The sequence below is a fragment of the Seriola aureovittata genome, chromosome 23 (genome assembly GCF_021018895.1).
Source record: "Seriola aureovittata isolate HTS-2021-v1 ecotype China chromosome 23, ASM2101889v1, whole genome shotgun sequence".
NCBI lineage: Eukaryota > Metazoa > Chordata > Actinopteri > Carangiformes > Carangidae > Seriola > Seriola aureovittata.
Genome location: NC_079386.1, coordinates 2,381,200 through 2,399,251, shown reverse-complemented (window position 1 = coordinate 2,399,251; position 18,052 = coordinate 2,381,200). Strand labels below are relative to the sequence as shown.

The 18,052-nt window shown below is 42.4% G+C and overlaps 1 protein-coding gene across 1 annotated transcript; it reads left to right on the top strand.

The window, feature by feature from the left end:
- The first annotated feature begins 1,483 nt into the window (after nt 1-1,483).
- Nucleotides 1,484-18,044, top strand: cd99l2 (CD99 molecule-like 2). Its single transcript, XM_056368570.1, has 10 exons — nt 1,484-1,713; nt 6,574-6,627; nt 7,839-7,880; nt 8,237-8,362; nt 8,957-9,037; nt 9,212-9,280; nt 9,746-9,802; nt 9,943-10,062; nt 11,428-11,493; nt 11,755-18,044. Exons 1-10 carry the CDS (start codon nt 1,629-1,631, stop codon nt 11,814-11,816), a joined length of 762 nt encoding a protein of 253 aa, XP_056224545.1. The 5' UTR covers nt 1,484-1,628; the 3' UTR covers nt 11,817-18,044.
- The last annotated feature ends 8 nt before the right edge of the window (nt 18,045-18,052 follow it).

The window sequence follows — 18,052 nt, the reverse complement described above, 5'->3', positions numbered from 1 at the left end:
ACATCACAGAGTAAAACTACACTGTAAAATGTGCCAAGTTCATCTTACTTAGAGAAAATCTAGGAAACCAACTGCCTTGAAAAAACTCAGTAAATATTACTGTTAGTTTTCAGTTGTGTTGACTTTATATCCACTTGTTAAGTTTACTTCAAATTTAGTTGTGTTTACTTCATGAAGTTGTTCCAACTTAAAATGGCAACTAAAGTTAACTTGCTTTTCTTTTTTTTTTTTAAGTTATCATTTCTACTGTTTTCAAATCCTACTTCAGTAAGAGTTCAGCAGCTGTTGTAAAATGTTCTTAAAGTCTCAGTATCAGTGAAAACCCTATTCATATGTCCGAATATCCCCTGCTGATTTCAAAATGGCCTCTCTATTACTTCTCTTTTGCACAGATTTAAAGATCAATAATCTGCTATTAGTAATTAGTTCTCAGGGTGAATCAGGGAATATTCAGTCTGGACATCACAAAACCACTGACCAGTGTATGTTCAGTATGTCATTAGTAAAAAGCAATTAATTAAGCAATTAATTATAACTGTTTTATTTTGCAAATAATTCTGATTATTACTAATCATGAATTAAATAATAATTAATCAGTGATAATTGTTGAGGGTACTACAGGCCAACAGGTACAAGGAGTGGATGAAGACACTCCCAGACTCTGACACAGCTGGCAATGAAGGTAGGTACGCTGCTCTCAGTAGGCCCATGTGTTTATTATTGTAACCATGACAACCGAGGTGCTATTTCAGAAGATGGTCCTATGGGTTGAATCAGAGGGTTTAACAAAAAGAGCCCCGCCCGCAGGATGTGAACCATTGATCTAGAAATGATAGAGGGATGAGAAACACTCAAATCAGCCGACAGACACCAACAATCATGTCGAAGATGTGAACATTAACTGAGGCTCCTCACCTGGGACAACATTAAGGAGAGGGCTTTTAAATATTCACCATATTTTCCTCTACTCCAGTGTTTTATTTGTGATTTTAAGAACCAAAAACCATCTCAGTGTAGTTTTACATCTCCTCTCTCAGACTTCTCTCTCTTGAGCTCTAGTAACAACAGGTTGGTGAGCCAATCAGAAGAGAGGAGGCTCTGATTCCTCTGGCTGACTCTTTTCTGAGTGATCCAATAAAAATATTGCAGATTTCAGGTAAAACACTCAGAGAAACCAAATCCTGAAAAGGTTTGATGGTGGGTCTAGGTGGGCGTGACTATTTTGTTGTGACATCACAAAGTTCCAGAAGTCCTGACGGCTGGTTTTAAGGCTCAGTCTGAATACAGGCTGTGTGCATTTCTCTGTGGACTGAGCACTTTGATACTTTCACAGTATTAATATAGAACCTAGACCTGCTTTATAATCAAACACATGTACATCTACCTTTATACTATATGGACCTCTAACTATGAAACTGTTCTTTCCTCTTTGCGGAGCAGCTAACTTTATTTTGAAAGGTGTGGCAGGAAGCCGCACTGTGTGGGCGTGTCTCAGAGTGCCATAGTGAACGCCTTGACTGCGGTTCTCAGCGTGACGGAGCTGAACTGCCTCAGACAGACCTAACGGTACCGGCTCGCTCTCTAACCGCTCTCCGCTCAGCCTCCTCCTCGTGCTTGTGTGTGTGTGTATGCGGACTGGGGTCATGGCTTCCCGCCCTCTGTGGACTGTGAGCCTGCTGCTGCTGCTGCTGGCGCTGCTGCTGCCGCTGCAAGGTAAGGCTTTGTCCCGCACACATCAGCAGATCCTCATGCCCTGCCTTTTGTGCCGCACTTTGATTCAAGGCCGGGGCAGCGGCCCACCGGCCTGGAAACACACGTTAAAGAGACAGAGCAGAGAGCCGCTAATTACACATCCACGCACAATAATCACCTCCTCACACCTTCCACTCATCCACGTGATCACATTTTATTATTAGACAGTGATTCTGTTAATGCGGCTCCTTGTGCTCCAGGTCCAGATGTTTCTGATTGAACAGCTGTCGATGTTAAACAGCTGCGTGAGCCTCAGTGATTGTAGACTAATCAATAAATAGATATATTGGTTGAGTATTAGTTATTAGATAGTTATCAGATATGATAGTTGTTAGATATGAGAGTGATGTGGCACCACCCACAGTGACCTGTCTGCAGCTGCACATGCTGACAATGATGTCACTCTCACTGGTGATGAATATGAAAAGTTAAACCGGTATTAACACGTGTGATCTCCACCTCGCACTATATAACAAATACTGCGCCATGTGAAGTAATTTAACCCAGCATCTGTGCAATATTCCTTATCTGCTGCTATTTTTTTGATTTTTGTTATATCTAGGCTAAGTATTTAAATTGTACATATTATATTATTATATTATTTGTCTTAATATTTGGTACTGTCTTTTGTAATACAGCAAATTTCCCCACTGTGGGACTAATAAAGGAATATCTTATCTTATCTTATCTTATCTTAACACAGGGAGGAGCTCCTGATGTTTTATTGTATCTGATATATATATATATATATATATATATATATATTTCAATTGTTTCCTTCAAACAAGCAGATAAAATATGGATTCATTGAATGAAACACTGCAGTCATGAATATGAAAATATGTTTTCTGTGATGGACGGCAGTAAAAGCAGAGCTGTGATGCAGATTATGCAAATGCAGTAAAAAATAATGTGAATTAATTTTGGCTTGTAAAGCCAGTTGGCTGCGTTTTTCATGCTTATACCAGGAAGTTTAATTATATTTATATGTTAAATATTTATCTTGAGGTTGATATTAAAGGTAAGTGGGATTAGGTAAAAATCTGTTGAGGTTAAATAAGAGTAATAATGTGACCAGGACGTCTCTCTCTGCTCATAACTGTCCTCTCCCAACATTTTCCACATGAGCTCAGTGTATCTGCTGTAAGTGACTCCTGACCCACACCAGGGCTCCATTTCATTTAAATGAAGACGCTGTGTGAAAGTCATTGGAATTTAATTTATATAAAGTAAAACTCTAAAAGATCTACCCTGACTGAATACAATACAGTAACTGATACCAAAAACACAAAATGTTATTATAACAGTGATGAAGAAACTGTATTTAATGTGATCCCTGACAGGCTCAGTATCGACCTGCTGTTCTGCAGCTGACTGACAAGTGTGGGTGCAAAGTCACAAAGTGCATTTACTATTTCTATTTGAGCACATTTCAGATGGAAATATTCAGCTTTTTCCTGCACTATATTTATCTGACTTCTATAATTACTTCACGCATCATGATTTTACACACAAAACATATGATCAACTTATCAAATATTATACAGCTACACATTAAATTACACAGCACTGTATAAAGTAGGTCAAATGAGTTCCAACTCAACCAGCTGTGACACTCACATGTGTGTGTTAATGCACCAGTAATAATATTCAGAAAACAGGAGCTCTATAACAATATATAATAATGTTATAACATTTTTAAAAGGCCCATTCTGCCCAGTGGCTACTTTTACTTTCGATAACGTAGATTTACTTGATAATACTGGGATTTCAGTTTTGAATGCAGGATTTTTACATTAATATTCTGCTTTGTTCACTCCAGTAACTTCTTCTGACACTGGTTAGATACCACCACCTCCCCCCTCCACCACACATGACTCCTCAGTCATGTATAGACCAGTGGAAATGAGGTTTGTGTCTCACAGACATTAAACAGCTGATGAGAGGACTATGGTTTTGATGAAGATAATTGATTGAATGTCTTGTTGGGCATCACAGTTCTGTGTAACGGTGGGAGCAGGTGGGTGGGGCAGCTCCTCTGTATTCAGACCACAGCCTGATTCATATCTGTGTAGAGATGACGACAGTAACAGCTAATGGAGGTCGGGGTGATGGACAGGTCTGTAGAAAAAACTGACGACTGACAACATCAATATTAATCACATGGGGGAGCCGCATATGTCCAACCGAACCTTAAACACACACTCCACTGATGTAACTCTGCACTCAACATTTCAAAAAGGATGAAAATGTGGGATGCAGAACTACATATATTGTCTTTTTTATTCCACACATTCCTCTTCCTTGTGAAAACTTGCCTACATTACCCAGAATGCAGCCCAGTCTAGACAGTTGGCAGCTAATGTAGCCGAGAGAGTGGTCTACATAGGTCTGCTGAGGTCACCCCAAGCTTTCTCTTAACTCAGCTGACATTGACTCATGTGACATCACTAGAGGACATTAATCACACGGTCAACCCAAATGACATTTACACTGTGGAAGATTTTAAATGTCTAAATGAAAACAAAAATAAAGTGAAATATAATATTTATATTTGATTATCTACACATTTACTGTCATAATTAAATGAAAAACATGTTAAATGAGAATTAATTAACCTTTTGTTTTTCATTGTCACATGAATTTTCCATGCTACAACACAGCAAACAAAGTGAAGAGGTATTAGCATTTTATTTTGCATAAGTTTTTTTTCTTTTAAAGATGAAAACGCGTCATCGATGCCCAAATGAAAAATCAAAATGTCCAATCACAGCTATTGGGGCGTGGCCATGGGCGGGGTTATTGAAAGAGGTAAATCAGAGAAACTGAAAATCATCTGAGAAGAGAGGGATGAAGCAAGCAGGAAGTTGGACGAGAGAGCAGCTGAGGGCTGACGCAGCGGGAGGACATGATGTTACATCCAGAGCCATGACTGCTCTCAGCTGGGCAGTTCTTTCATGCTTTTATCAGTATCTTGTCCAGTTTATTAAACCACGGAGTGTCTTCAAGTTCACAAGTTTCACCACTGAAGAGCAGCTTTTCTTCACCTGACTGAAACTGCACCAGAATCCATCCATGGTCTTTTTACACCGCTTCTTCTTCTTCTTCCGGACACTCGGCTTCAATTCCTCCGTTGTCCCATTCTTCAGATGAATGTGGTGCAGGAAACAAAATGACGTGTGTCTTGTAAATGTCCTCGGACACCATTAGACAAGACAAAGTGTTGGATGTTGCGGTCCACAGGCCAAGAATGTGTCCGTGGGTGTGTCTGGCACCCTCCTCGTGGAGGGGTGAGTTCTCAGTGGGTTGGTGGATGGAAGACAGCGCTCATACTCATCTGAGGAAACTGCTTCATTCTCTGCCGTGTCCACAGTTTTCATGGTTGTTGTTTCTGCTGCAGTGAATCAGTAGGACACTGTAGGACACGTTTCTTTGAACAGACCCAAACCGCTGGACCCTGGCATCCAGACTTGTTGGTCACATCACTCACTTCTCCATCGTCCAGCTCATGATCCCAGTTGGCTGAGAGAACATGTTTTATCAAATCTTATTTTTCAAATAAAATTGAAGTGCAGTGAAAGTTTGACATTTTTTGTAATTATTCATGTGGATCTCAGAAAGACTAGAACCGTTTTTGTTAAATCAAGGTTATTCTGCGTGAAGTGCAAATGAACCTGATGGTGTGATGGTGGTGAACAACACGACAAAAGACATTTACAAAATCAAAATCACTTGTATGTTAAATTTCAGAGCTAACGAGTGTTTATCACTTCATTTTAGTGACAAGCCTCATATTTAATGTTAAATAAAGGGACACACATGGAGTTTAAACCATCTGAATGTTAAAGTCTGTTCGCTGCAGCTGAATGTTGATACAGTCACACACACACACACACACACACACACACACACACACACACACGCTGGGCAGAGGGAGGTTATCTGGGTTTTGTTTGTCTCTTTGTGTCTCTGGTAAATGATCTGTGGACTGTGGTCCAGGCAACAAACACAGAGGATTAGTTTTGTGTGGGGCCCCGTCTGGCTCCGGGGCCCGAGGTCTGTGACAGTGTGTCATCGTCACATCAGCTGATCAGAGACCTGAGCACACCCCCACAACATCACACACTGCTTTGATTTATACTGTTTAACCAGAGACACCAGATCATAGAGTGTGAGGTGAATCTGTAACATGTCTGATTAATCTCTCCTCTCTCCTGTGTCCTCTCTCCTGTGTCCTCTCTCCTGTGTCCTCTCTCCTCTCTCCTGTTTCCTCTCTCCTCTCCTCTATCTTCTCTCCTGTGTCCTCTCTCCTCTCTCCTGTGTCCTCTCTCCTCTCTCCTGTGTCCTTTCTCCTGTGTCCTCTCTCCTCTCTCCTATGTCCTCTCTCTTCTATCCTCTCTCCTGTGTCCTCTCTCCTCTATCCTCTCTCCTGTGTCCTCTCTCCTCTCTCCTCTATCCTCTATCCTCTCTCCTGTGTCCTCTTTCCTCTATCCTCTCTCCTCTATCCTCTCTCCTGTGTCCTCTCTCCTGTGTCCTCTCTCTTCTATCCTCTCTCCTGTGTCCTCTCTCCTCTATCCTCTCTCCTGTGTCCTCTCTCCTGTGTCCTCTCTCCTCTTTCCTCTATCCTCTCTCCTCTATCCTCTCTCCTGTGTCCTCTCTCCTGTGTCCTCTCTCCTCTTTCCTCTCTCCTCTCTCCTGTGTCATCTCTCCTCTATCCTCTCTCCTCTACCCTGTCTCCTCTGTCCTCTGTTCTCTCTCCTGTGTCCTCTGTCCTCTTTCCTCTCTCCTGTCTCCTCTGTCCTCTGTCCTCTCTGACTGTAGTCCTCTCTCAGGATCTCTTTGACCTGGCTGATGCTCTGGACGACAGTAAACCAAGTAAGTGCATTGGAACAACACTCACATGACTGTGGACATACAGACTGTGTTTGATTGACAGTTCAGTGCCCAGCTCAGCTCTACCTGAGCAGAGGTGTGATGACAACACCTGTGCAGGTGAGCAGGGTCTTTAATGTAAACTCCGCAGCAGCACGGAGCTTAAACATGGCCTGATGCTCGTCCATGGAACTGACTGAACATTACAAACAGCTGACATCCATCAGGTTTCTGAACCTGGTCTCAGTCACAGTTTAGTCTGCAGCTCTGTGAGCAGTGGTTTTCCTCTCTGTCTGATCAGATCATCTCTCACCGTCTGTTTCTCAGTGTGTAAACAGTGACATCGCTGCTCCTCCTGCGATTGGTCATTTGTCTCTTCCTGTGTTTCAGATCCTGTTTCCTCTCCATCTTTATCAAGTCTCTTCTTCTGATTGGTTTAAACCCCTACTGTTTCATACGTTAATTAACTTATTCTATTGTCTGATGACTGAGAGCTGAACATTTGCAATAGCTGTAAACTCTCTCATATCAGTTTCATGCATTGTGTTGGAACAATGATAAATTGCATTGTCCTTTAAAACTAAACTAAACTAAACTAAACTTAACATATGTGATGTTCTAACTGTTACTGTTACAGATGTGATCTGGGTGGTTGATGATCTTAATGATCACAGACTCTGACACAAACCAGGTACAACAAGGGGCAGGTAGACGCCATGTGGAACAGACACAGTATCAGCAGGAAACAAACAGGTGGAGTCAGGTGACCTTCACTGACGACCAATCACACGAGCTCCTGTCATCTCCTCTAAAAGCAGTGAAGGAGCGAGAGAGGCTGAGAGGGAAAAACTTGTATCTCCATTGGTTTCCATTCATTTTGCACGAAACATGAAACTCTAATAGGAAACATGTGATCCATAACATCAGGTTTACATGAATGTGTTACTGTATCTGTGGTTACACACTCATGACCTTTCACATCGGTCTGAACTGTGTCACCGCCGGTTGACTTTTACATCATATAGAAATGAATGGAAACCAGCGGCTGCCTGGAACAGTCAGGAGCATTTAAAGATGTGTTCAAAGACAGCAAGACAAGTCACTGCTCCTCAGGACCTCCTCTTACTGCGGGACTGCAGATATTCACCACCAGGTGAAATAATCCCTTCATATGATTATGTATAAATGATCACCTGATTCATCTGTTTCCACAGCGACTCCTGCACCACGTCCACCTGTACCAGCAGGAGGAGCAGGTGAGCACCACACATAAGCTGCTGATACTATCTTCTAAAATAACTGTGGAATATGATGAAGCACAAGATGTGACCCGATGGGACTAAATGTTTTATGTGACGTGAGCAGCTTTAGATTTCTGGTGAGCAGCGTGAGCTCACCTGTGTTACACTGTGTTATTACCTCCGTGCTCCAGGACTTGTTTTACATCAGGTTAAAGGAAACATTTCATACCTAGTCATTTCATCTGCAACACCGTCGTCAGTTTGTATTTTCACTTTTAGACAACTCCACCTGCACATCACGTGACAGTGAACTCATCACAGCTGCAGACTGTGGCTGCTCATATATGTATTTATATCCGTGTTGTCTGCAGAGCTTGATTTCGATGATTTATCTAAAGTCAGCGCCACCACCACCACCACCACCAAAGCCCCACCCAAGGTCACGCCTAAGATCCCCACAGGTACCAAGGCCCCAGTCAAGCCCAAACCCAAACCAGGTGAGAGAACACACCTACATACCTACTGAGTCCCGAGTCCTGAGTCCTGGACCTGAGTCCTGGACCTGAGTCCTGGACCTGGGTACATGAGAGCCAGGTTTAGATTAGATCCTGGTTTATATTTTAGAAAACAAGCTGGTTAGAGGAAAGAGACTAAACATAGAACCAGATGTTTTTGTTAAAACAAAGTTATTTATTTTGCTTGGACAATGTGCATAAACAACCAGATGTAACACAATAACAAAAATAACAAAGACACAATATATGACCAAAAGAGTTACAGCTTCTATCTTAAAGAAACAGTGGAAATAAAAACTTCTCTTAATTCAGGTTTATTCAGGGGTTAATTCAGGGGGGGGGGGGTTACTGCATAGACCACACCCTGCTGAGCAGACACGCATAGAGCTCTACAGAAGAGCGAATAGCAAATAGTTAACATATTGGCTAAACATAAGCAGGTGCAGTCAGTCTGCACATGATGCGTTCAGGTACAGTGTGAACTGGCACAGCAACATTTGGAGAGATGTCCTGTGTGTCTTTATTTGTCTGATGTCCTCTGACTGGTCACTGATCATTGACCTTTGACCCTCACAGCTGATGGTGACTTTGACCTGGCCGATGCTCTGGATCCTAAGAATGACATTGGTGGCAAAGACAAGAACAAGGGTCAGGGAGGTGGGTGGGGCTTTCTTACCTGTCACCTGTGTCTCAACAACCTGAGCTGGAAACACAACCTTCAAACACACACACACACACACACACACACACCAACTCAGAGGTTCCTGTACCTGTGAGTGACAGATCTTCATCTTCATCCTCATCCTCAGTGATGATGTGTCTCTCCTGCAGGTACGTTCTCTGACAGTGACCTGATGGATGTCGGTAAAGACGACACCTACAAACCCGACAAAGGCAAAGGTAAGGTCTGAGCCTGAGGCTACAGAAGTACGACGGAGTATTAGGAAAAAAAAGAGATCTGAAATGACAAGAATGAAGTCAGAATATCACGAGAAGAAAGTCGTGAGGTGAAAGGACAGTCAGTGGCTTGTCTGTCTAACTATAGAATAGACTCAGTTTCTTCACAATCTTTTCAATGTCCTGATGATGATGAAGATGATGATGATGATGAGCAAAAGGTGAAGTTTCTCCTTATTAGTGAAACCTGTGTTAAAGTAGAACTTCACAGGATGCTCCAGGCTCCTCATTTTAAAGCTTCTTATATCTCCCCTCTAAAACGACACACAATCTAATATTACAACTTTATTCTCATAATTTCAGATTTTTTTTTTTTTTTTTCTCATTGTGGCTCTAACACTCCGTCGTACAGACAACACTGACATGTAACAGTTCAGACAGATGTGAAGCTGTCTGTTGTTTCCACAGGTGGAGCTGCAGGTGGAGGCAGTGACCACATCGACCAGTATGATGACCCTAACAGTGGTGGGTGTCCTCTGTCTGTGGTGACGATTCATCAAGGTCTGTCTGTCTGTCAGTCTGAGCTCACTGTGTGTGTGTGTGTGTGTGTGTGTGTTGTGTGTGTGTGTGTGTGTGTGTGTGTGTGTGTGTGTGTGTGTTTCCAGAGACCACAGCAGAGGTGGGCACCATTGCAGGGATTGTCAGTGCGGTTGCCATGGCGCTGGTGGGTGCCATCAGCAGCTACATCTCCTACCAGAAGAAGAAGCTGTGCTTCGGTCTGCAGCGTAAGACTTTTACATCAGAGGACACTGTCCTCCACACTGACACTGGACTGTGTGGCAGGACATTTGAAAGTGTTGACAAAGCACAATTACAATCATAATAACCATTATTATTATTATTATCCATTATTAATTATTATTAATTAATAATTAATTATCAAAGAAAATAGAATTATTAATAGAATTAGTACACTAGAATGATAATGAAATAAAGAAAAGGAAAAAACGCAATAAAATGATAAACTTATTCACATAGCTTTAATTTAGACTGTAACTCCAGCTACATCAGGACTAACTATCAGCTGTCGCTGTGTCATTAGCTCAGTGTGTGAAGTTCCTCAGTTATTCAGTGAATCCCATTACATTACTGAAACTTATGGTCTCTGCTTTCTTTACATTTTAATGTAGTTTCACAGTCTAACAGCTGGAGGATTTGTTGCTAAGCACTTTTTTTTTTTAAAAGTCGCAAAATCTATCGATAAAGTCGCTAAGTTGGCAACACTGGAGGAGACGTTCAACCAGTGTCAGGCTTAAGAAATGGTACGGTCCACTTTAGGGGTGTCTGAAAATTGTATTCTTCCAAGTGTGAATATGGGAAATATATTGAAATATTTACACTCACAGGTAAGAAGGATATATAAATGTTTCAACCCCCCTGAACTCTTGCCTCTTTTGGGGGGGTCCAAGTCTTAATCAGGGGGACAAAGCCCCCCAATCCCCCCCATAATTCTAACCATGTTAACGTGGAAACATCCGTATCTTTGTCCAGTCAGAAGTGCTCATAGCACTTAATAACTGTAGGTGTGTTTGTCGTATTGATTCACACCAGTGGTGAAACAGTGATTACAGCCTGAACTATCATGATTACAGGTAATAATCTCCACATTGATCATGATGTCTTGATTATAAAAACAACTCAGTGAATCAGCTGAGATTATTATATTATAGTTCTTTTTTATCAGTTTGGTTTACAGTCCGGTCCAATATGACGGTGACGTTGACGTTATCACAGCAACGGGCTCAGTCCAGTATCAGTCCAGTATCAGCCAAGTATCAGTCCAGTATCAGTCCAGTATCAGGCCAGTATCAGTCCAGTATCAGTCTAGTATCAGTCCAGTATCAGTCCAGTATCAGTCCAGTATCAGTCCAGTATCAGTCCAGTATCAGGCCAGTATCAGTCCAATATCAGTCCAGTATCAGCCCAGTATCAGTCCAGTATCAGCCCAGTATCAGTCCAGTATCAGGCCAGTATCAGTCCAGTATCAGTCCAGTATCAGTCCAGTATCAGCCCAGTATCAGCCCAGTATCAGTCCAGTATCAGCCCAGTTCAACACTGTATCTGTATGTGAATGTTCTGTGTTATAACAGAGAGTCTGAACACTGACATGGTGAAGGCTGAGAACCCTGAAGCTGTGGTGGCTACAGAACCACAAGGTAAACACACACACACACACATGCACGCACGCACAGCTAGACATATATACAGTTTATATACTTTTGATAAATATCAAGTGGAATACATAGTTTGTCCTGTCTGTGCTGTGTCTGTGTTTCTTAACTGTCACTTCACTGCTTTTAGAACATCTTGACAAACAACTGATTGATTGATTGATCTATTGATTGTGTGTTGAAATGTAATAATATGACTTCCTGTTACGACCTTCACCTGAGTGACATCATGTTTTGTGTTGTCAGTCCAACAGACTCTGCTGGAGCCGCCCAACGCTGAGCCCCCCACTGAGGAGAACGCTGTGTAACACACACACACAAACATGTCCGACCCCCACCACACCCCCCTGCACACACACACACAGACATACATACACACACACACACACACACACACACACACACACACACACACACACACACACACACACACACACACACACACACACACACACGGCCATGCTGCAGTCTATTGTGTAGCATGTCCTCATTGATCCTGTGGCTCTGTGCTGCAGGAGCTGGGATTTGTAGTCCTTCTACACCGAATGTGAACATGATTTTTTACTCTGCTGTGAACAGTGAACAGAACCTTTCTACATGTGTGTGATGGTAGTAATTTATTGTTTAGTCTCTATTGGTTTACAGTGTGTGACACAGTCAGGTGACAACAACTGGAAACACAACAACCTGTTCATGTTGTTATGTGATGGAGAAACAGTCTGTGGGTGTGTGTCACAGCTGCTCTGACTCACAGGGGTCACAGGGGGTCTCTGACAGGGAACTGGATTATGGTCCAGTTGGAGAGCATTGTGGGAAATTCTTAGCAAGTTCACCTCCTGCGAACCAGAGACGCTGCGACACACACACCTGCTATTTCTAATTGTTTTTCTTTTGTTCGATGAATGAAGGTTGTGACTCATCATCAGGAACGTGTCACTTCCTGTTGACACAGCTGATTATCTGTCATCAATATCCCTTTATTGATCGTATCTGAACTGGATCAATATGGTACTCGGAGTCAGTCTCCAACATTTAACAGTCGTCCCAGGTTTCTGTGCCAACACGTGTAGCAACTGATAAAGATAATGTTGACACACATTATCACAGCAGCCTGTTATTATCACATGTTAGACTATGAGCCAGGCATGTACTCATAGAACTGAGGTTACAACACGTAACCACCATACTAACACTTATTCCTATGACATGTAATATTTATTAGATTAATGTGTTATCACTATAATGATGATGTTTGTTCAGTGGATGATGATGATGATGAAGAGTCACTGATGTTTGACCACCTGGTAGATGTAGTGCTTCTTACTGGGCGTCACTATTGGCTTTATATACTATATGTTCATAGACCTGGAGTCACGCAGGTCACCACTGTGTACGTCATGTGACTGTTACATCATCACGTCGTCTCTCCTCATGAACAAAGTTGCCTTATTCAGATTCAGACTTTTGGCAGTTTAAGGCATCTCAACGTTTGTGTCTGCAGCTTTTTATACTGTAAATATCCTGATGTTTTTTCAACTTGGCCTTTAAAAGGAAGAGGTGATGATCCGACAGCTTCTTTATACACTACTGAAAAAGTTAAAGTTCAGAACACTAAATACAAAGGTCAAATACAGAATCGCCACATTTAATGTAGCATAAAAATGATGTTAGTTCAGTTAGCTCTGCTGTAGCTTTAGCTTAAACATGCACAGTGTCTTTTCTCTCTGGTCGATAGAACAGGGTCTTCCTCTGTTGCAGGAGAAGAACAGGAGGGAAGTTTGGTTGAAGATACAGCTGCTGCAGACGAGCTGATGATTGTTTGTACTGTGTTTTATTGTGTTAGCATTGAGGTGCTTGTGTGTGCACAACCGAGCTCATCTCCATCCCATGGTGGCCGTCAAAACATGTGGATGCTAACCAGTAGCGCAGCAGATAACTGCATATTTCAGGGAGATCTTTCAAATGTGGATACAAGTACTAAACTTGGCACAAATCCTCAACACGTTGGCCACTCCAAAATTCAAGATGGCCACCATTTCTGGCAAGGAAGTTCATCCACTATTTTCTCATATGAGTAATCTAGGTATCAAATCGTACATTTTAACAGTGTTGAAGTTGAATTCAGTACACTGTAAAAAATGAAATGAAAGTATATTTCAGCAAAAATATTTTTCACAAAGAAAAATTACTCGCAAAAAAGCTTGCTAACTAGCTTAGCACTAGCAAGTTAGCCTAGCGAGCTAATGTAAAGACAAGTAAACAAGTACTGACTGTCGACTCTTACTGAACTTTTGGTTCTTCATTCATAACAAATGGTTTGCAAGTACATCGCGTATTATGCAGAATTTTTTAGAAAAAACAGGATTAAAATTAAAACAAAATCACTGAAATCTGCCCCATGGGTATAATTCTGTGGTAATATATGTTTCCTATGCCAGAAATGGTGGTTATCTTGAAATTTTGAAATTTCAAGTAGCTAATGGGATTTTTCAAATGAATTTCCCCACAGGGAGAAACATACCAGTTTTGGTGTTTGTAGCACATTTGAAGGATTATTGCAGTTATGTGCTGCGCTACAGCGGCCGAGCAGGACAATGTGAACATTCAGGGCTTCGTTCAAACTTAAGGGGCCGAGGATGAAAGCATTGCATGTTTTTACATCAAGCCCAAAGACTCTGCTAATTATCAGGTGACCTATAGATGGCGATATTTTCCCCTGTAGTTGAAAGAGCTCCAGTGATTTGTCTGCTGGTTGGTGGAGTGATACAGTGAGCAGGAACCCACAGAAACACACTGAGGAACTTTAACCTGGTGACTCATCAATACCCATCAATAAAATATATTGATTTCAGTTTTTGATCAGAATCAGAATGATAATAATAGATAATAATATATAATATTAAAGGTTTATTACATTTTTTTACAATCACATGACAATCCTGGCACACAACAGTGGGATAATAACTGCCTCCTCTGTGATGATTTATTATAGAAAATATTTTGTAGAAAAATGAAACAATCCTGGTGAAGATGAGTCTTCAGATTCATGTGTGTTACTGTGTCTCTATCACAGTGCAGAGATGCTGTGATGATCAGATGATCAGTCTGGAGGCCTGTGATTGGCCACCGTGGGATGAGATGTAGAGGCGTGTAGAGGGTTGTGGACCAGGTCGTGGACCCTGGTGAAGCTGATATAATTTACAGTAGAACCTGCTTTAGCAGTGTAGGTGACGTTAGCAGCTGTAGTTGTAGGATGTTGAATAGAAGCTGTGATGGTTGTACATATTACTGTGTTTGTACTGTAGCAGTGTGTATTAGACTATACTCTTCAGTGTGTGCGTGCGTGTGTGTGTTTACACTCTTTGCCTGCTCTTTTTACACTTTGTACCCGACTAAACTTTTCCTAATAACGTAGCTGAACTTTTTGTATCTGCGACTTTGTTGTGCGCTTTTTCTTAGAGACTCCTGGAGTCCTGTGTGTTCCTCGACCAGAGGCTTTTATTTTGGAGACCAGGGCTGAATCACTCACTGTTTCCTTTAGAGAGGGGGGGTGTGATGGATCAGTTGGAGGTGGAGGATTTTGGAAACCGGCTCCTGGTCTGAACGAGAAATAGTTTTTCTACATGAACCATGTCAGATACTGAGCGAGTTGTTGTTGTATGCGTTGTACTGTAGACAGTGTTGTGTTGTGTTGGTGGCCTATAAAGAGAGTGTGTTATGTAATACACCACAGCCTGGTCTCCTCCATGTTGCCTTGCTAAAGCAGCTGCTTGTGCCCACAGTCCCTCTGTGCTCGAGTCCTTGAACACTGGATCAGCTCATCAACACTCTGATCTCAGGCTGGTTGAACAAAGATGGTTGTGTGTGTCACTTCCTGTTGTTGAGCAGGAAGAATTCACTGTGACAAAACAGGAAAAACGAGCTTTAATGAAGTAGAACTGTCACAACAAGAAGACAGTTTATAAAGAGCAGAGCGGTGTTGCTCTTCAACGGAGCACTGAGCTGTGATGGAGACTCACTGCAGATAAACTCTGATAAGATTTTATTTTTATTGGTATCAGCTTCAATAACACAAAACAAGCCGTGGCTCTGCTGTCTATATGAGCTTTCATGAGACTGCAGAGATCAGAGACAGGAAACAAGGGAGAGAGATACCACACAGGTCCTCAGCTGGACTCTTAACAGAACAGTTGGCATCTTGACTCTGAAGCCATGGAGGCTCCAAAGACTCTAATGTAGACCACCTGAGATCTCAGCAGACAGACCTCCTCATTAAAATCCACTGGTAATAACTGGTTCCCCTGCAGTCTTTAAATCCAGACCTGGTTTCCATCTCCCTCTAACGCAGGTGGACAGTTTTCTTTAAACTCTCAGAAGTCCAGTTTGGCTCTAAAATGAATCTTTTATCAACAGTAGACTAAAAAACCTTTTTGAGGGTCTGTGTGGTGGTTTCATTTCCTCCTCATGGACGTGGTGTAGAAGCCCGTTCAGCACCCAGACTTTATTCGGGACTGTACGCAACTACAAATGTGCCAAATGTGCCAAATGTTAATGCTCAGAACACGTCTGTGTAGCAGATACCCAGTGTAGTATGTACAAGACCAGGTTTTTGGACTGTTTTTTTCGGGGGGGGGGGGGTTTGGAGAGCAACACACAAGCTCAGTACACCAGACATACAGATCTTTGTGCAGCCAGACCCTGAGAGATCACTGCTGAATCATGAACCACTATGTAGTCGCTCTGGTGGTCTCAGTTTTCTGTGGGGTACGTCTTTCTTAAAGTGGTTCAGACTTCGTGTTGTGTTCAGGGACTGTGAGCACCTAATGAACTCACCTTGTCATGGACACTCAGCACAGCTGTTAGTGAAGTGGCTCTTCTCTCTTTGCCTTACACCTGCACCGTCCCACGGGGACACGCTGCAGTATTCATCAAACACACCCCAGCTGTACCTGAGCACGAGCACCGCCCACGTCTCTCACCTCCCCTTGGGAGGGGGGGGTCACAGGTGTGGGTGCTGCTGAGAGCTAAACGTCACACAAAGCAAACACAACACAAACCTTCCTGTTTAGTGAATGTATGAAACACCTTCATCTTCGTCTTCATCAGCAGAAACAGACTCACCAAAGATGAAGCTGATTGATTTGCCTTTTTGTGTCAGTTTGTAAAACGAGGACTGAACCTGAATGTAACACATGACCTCGCCTGAGGTCACCTGAGGTCACCTGATATCTCATTAATAACCTGTCATATCTGTTCACTCAGACACACAGTGACTCAGTTCTTATTGGCTCTGTGGTGATGATGATGCTGCTGTAACATCTGGAACACCTGTAATACTGTTTGCAGGTGGTTACTGGTCTGGTACTGGTCAATGATGAAGACCAGTACAGTCTCAAGACCACCAACCACCACACAGTGGCTCACTTTGACCCTGGTCCCTGTTGCAGTTTAATCCAGCTGTGGTCTTGGTCCAGGGTTTGGGAGGTTGTGGACTCTGGTGGGGGGGTTCTCCTCGGGGGTCTGGGAGACAGGTGACAGGTGTGTGTGGTTCAGCAGCAGCAGGAGTCAGTGTACCTGGTCCAGGTATCTGGAGGTGTTTTACAAAGCCTGTTTAAAAAAACTGGAGGTAGTCACGGCGATATAACCTGACCTGTTCGATGGAGAATCAGAGAGGGACCAATCTGATCAATGTTAAATATTCATATTTGATCATTAATAACTTGCTAATTTATTGTATGAGAGATAAATAAAAACGCTGCCAGCACCTGAAACCAGCACACCACTTATTGTTAACCAGATAAACTGATCCAGTTAATTCTCATCTCACTAACTGCACTTTCAGGTTTGTTTAATCCTGGATATGAAGTTGTCTCTAATAACTTATTTTGAAGTAAAAAGTTGAAACCAGGATCAGATGTTAAATTATCAGCCGATCATTGATCATGGGATCGGACTCCTGATTGGCTGACAGTAGCGGTTCATTCTTGCGACAACAACAGGTCCAGATCAAGTTTAGTTCAAGTCAAGATCAAGTCGGGTTTGAGGGACTGATAAATTCAGGCTTGTGTTAAATCAACACCAATCAACTCAAGCTAACAGGATCCTGGACTAGACTTAATCTGGACTAGGACCAGGTTTTGCCCTTAAGGGCCTGTGTCCTGAACTGATGATAAACCCAGATTATTATGTAGAACATCTGCTCAATGTAGATCACTACAATTCACATGACCCTGCTGCCACTCGGACTGTCCTCTCACTTTAGTGCCCCCCCCCCCCAATCTTTGTGAGGCTTCCTGTCTCGTACAACACATACACACAGCACTCTGCTCTCATACATACACACACTCTAGATGCATGCTTTTCTCCACACACTGACAGATGTTGACACTGTCTCTCTGTCAGCTGGACAGTCTTCATAGCTTGAAGTGTAATAGTAAGCTCTGCTTTCTCTCTTTATCCCACTATGATAACCCTGCTGATGTGTTACAGGTTTGTGTTCGTGATATGAAACCAATAAAGAAACTTTGAAAAGACAACACAGAGA

Excerpts from the sequence above, each read along its gene's own strand:
- cd99l2 (XM_056368570.1), top strand. The coding sequence starts at position 1,629 with ATGCGGACTGGGGTCATGGCTTCCCGCCCTCTGTGGACTGTGAGCCTG. Across the intron at positions 10,063-11,427 it reads GCTGTGCTTCGGTCTGCAGC|AGAGTCTGAACACTGACATG; the intron begins GTAAGACTTTTA and ends GTGTTATAACAG. Across the intron at positions 11,494-11,754 it reads GGTGGCTACAGAACCACAAG|TCCAACAGACTCTGCTGGAG; the intron begins GTAAACACACAC and ends TTGTGTTGTCAG.